The 1,321-nt window shown below is 39.6% G+C and overlaps 1 protein-coding gene across 1 annotated transcript; it reads left to right on the top strand.

The window, feature by feature from the left end:
* Positions 1–3: 3 nt before the first annotated feature.
* On the top strand, positions 4–1,262 carry LOC106752406 (probable LRR receptor-like serine/threonine-protein kinase At3g47570; the record flags this gene model as incomplete). Its single annotated transcript, XM_014634088.1, has 2 exons — positions 4–793; positions 907–1,262. Coding segments are annotated over 2 exons (1,146 nt in total), but the record flags the coding sequence as incomplete, so codon positions are not given.
* Positions 1,263–1,321: the final 59 nt, after the last annotated feature.

The following is a 1,321-nucleotide window of genomic DNA, read 5'->3' as shown; positions in this document are numbered from 1 at the left end:
GGAATACCTCAACTGAAGCTTCCTGCATGTTCTAAGTTGCCTTCAAAGAAACACAAGTGGTCTTTTAGAAAGAAACTCATCCTCATCATTGCAATTTTTGTTGTNGTGGGTTTGGTTACTTCAANACTGTTTATCAGCATCNATTTNTTCAGGAAAAGGCCCAAANCACCATCGACTTCATGGTCTCCTANAAATAAGTACGNNAAGGTTTCTTATGGAGATNTACATAAAGCAACCAATGGATTTTCTTCATCCAATTTGGTNGGGTCTGGANGCTTTGGTTCTGTNTACAGTGGATNACTTCTCCCTTTCAAAACACCTGTTGCTGTGAAGGTATTGAATCTTGAAACAGTTGGGGCATCAAAGAGTTTCGAAGCTGAGTGCAAAGCTTTAGGAAGGATCATGCATCGGAATCTTCTCAACATCTTGACTTGTTGTTCAAGTATTGATTATAACGGTAAAGATTTCAAGGCTATAGTTTTTGAGTTCATGCCTAATGGCAGTCTAGAAAGTTTGCTGCACGACAACTCTAGAAATTTCAGTGTGAACCTTGATCTTGTGGTAAATATTGCTCTTGATGTTGCTAATGCATTGGATTATCTTCATAATGGTTCTGAGCAAGCTGTAGTTCACTGTGATATTAAGCCAAGCAACGTTCTTCTTGATGATGACATAGTTGCTCACTTGGGAGATTTTGGGTTAGCAAGGCTCCTTCATGTGACGACGGGACATTCCAGCAGAGATGAGGTTAGTTCCTCCACAATTAGAGGAACCGTTGGATATGTTCCACCAGGTATAATGTTTCTCTATCCTTTAAAATTGTTACCTGTGCTTTTTGAATTACCCAGTGGCAACATATATATGTTTATTTAATTTGTTGTGATAAAAAAATGGTGGTGGAAACAGAGTACGGAACAGGTTGTGGAGTATCAACGAAAGGGGATATCTACAGCTATGGAATTCTTGTGTTGGAAATGCTGACAGGAAAGAGACCAATAGATGCAGTGTTTGGTGAGGGTCTAAGCCTACACAAATTCTGCCAAAGGGCAATTCCAGAAGGAATAACTGAGATAGCAGATTCACGTTTGCTTGTGTCAACTGTTGAAGAAGGAAGAAGGGTGATGAAAACCAAAATAAGGGAGTGTTTGGTGGGCTTAGCTGGGATTGGAGTTGGATGTTCTGCAGAATTAGCTGTTGAGCGAATGGACATAAAAGATGTGGTATTGGAGCTGCACTCTATCAAACAGAGGCTGTATCACTAAGTAACCAGTTACAATTTTATAAAGTCTTTCACTTGTTAATCTCCTTTCAACTTCTTCAG

The sequence above is a fragment of the Vigna radiata genome, unplaced genomic scaffold (genome assembly GCF_000741045.1).
Source record: "Vigna radiata var. radiata cultivar VC1973A unplaced genomic scaffold, Vradiata_ver6 scaffold_2150, whole genome shotgun sequence".
NCBI lineage: Eukaryota > Viridiplantae > Streptophyta > Magnoliopsida > Fabales > Fabaceae > Vigna > Vigna radiata.
Note: the sequence above shows the minus strand (reverse complement) of the source record. Positions and strands in the feature narration are given on the sequence as shown.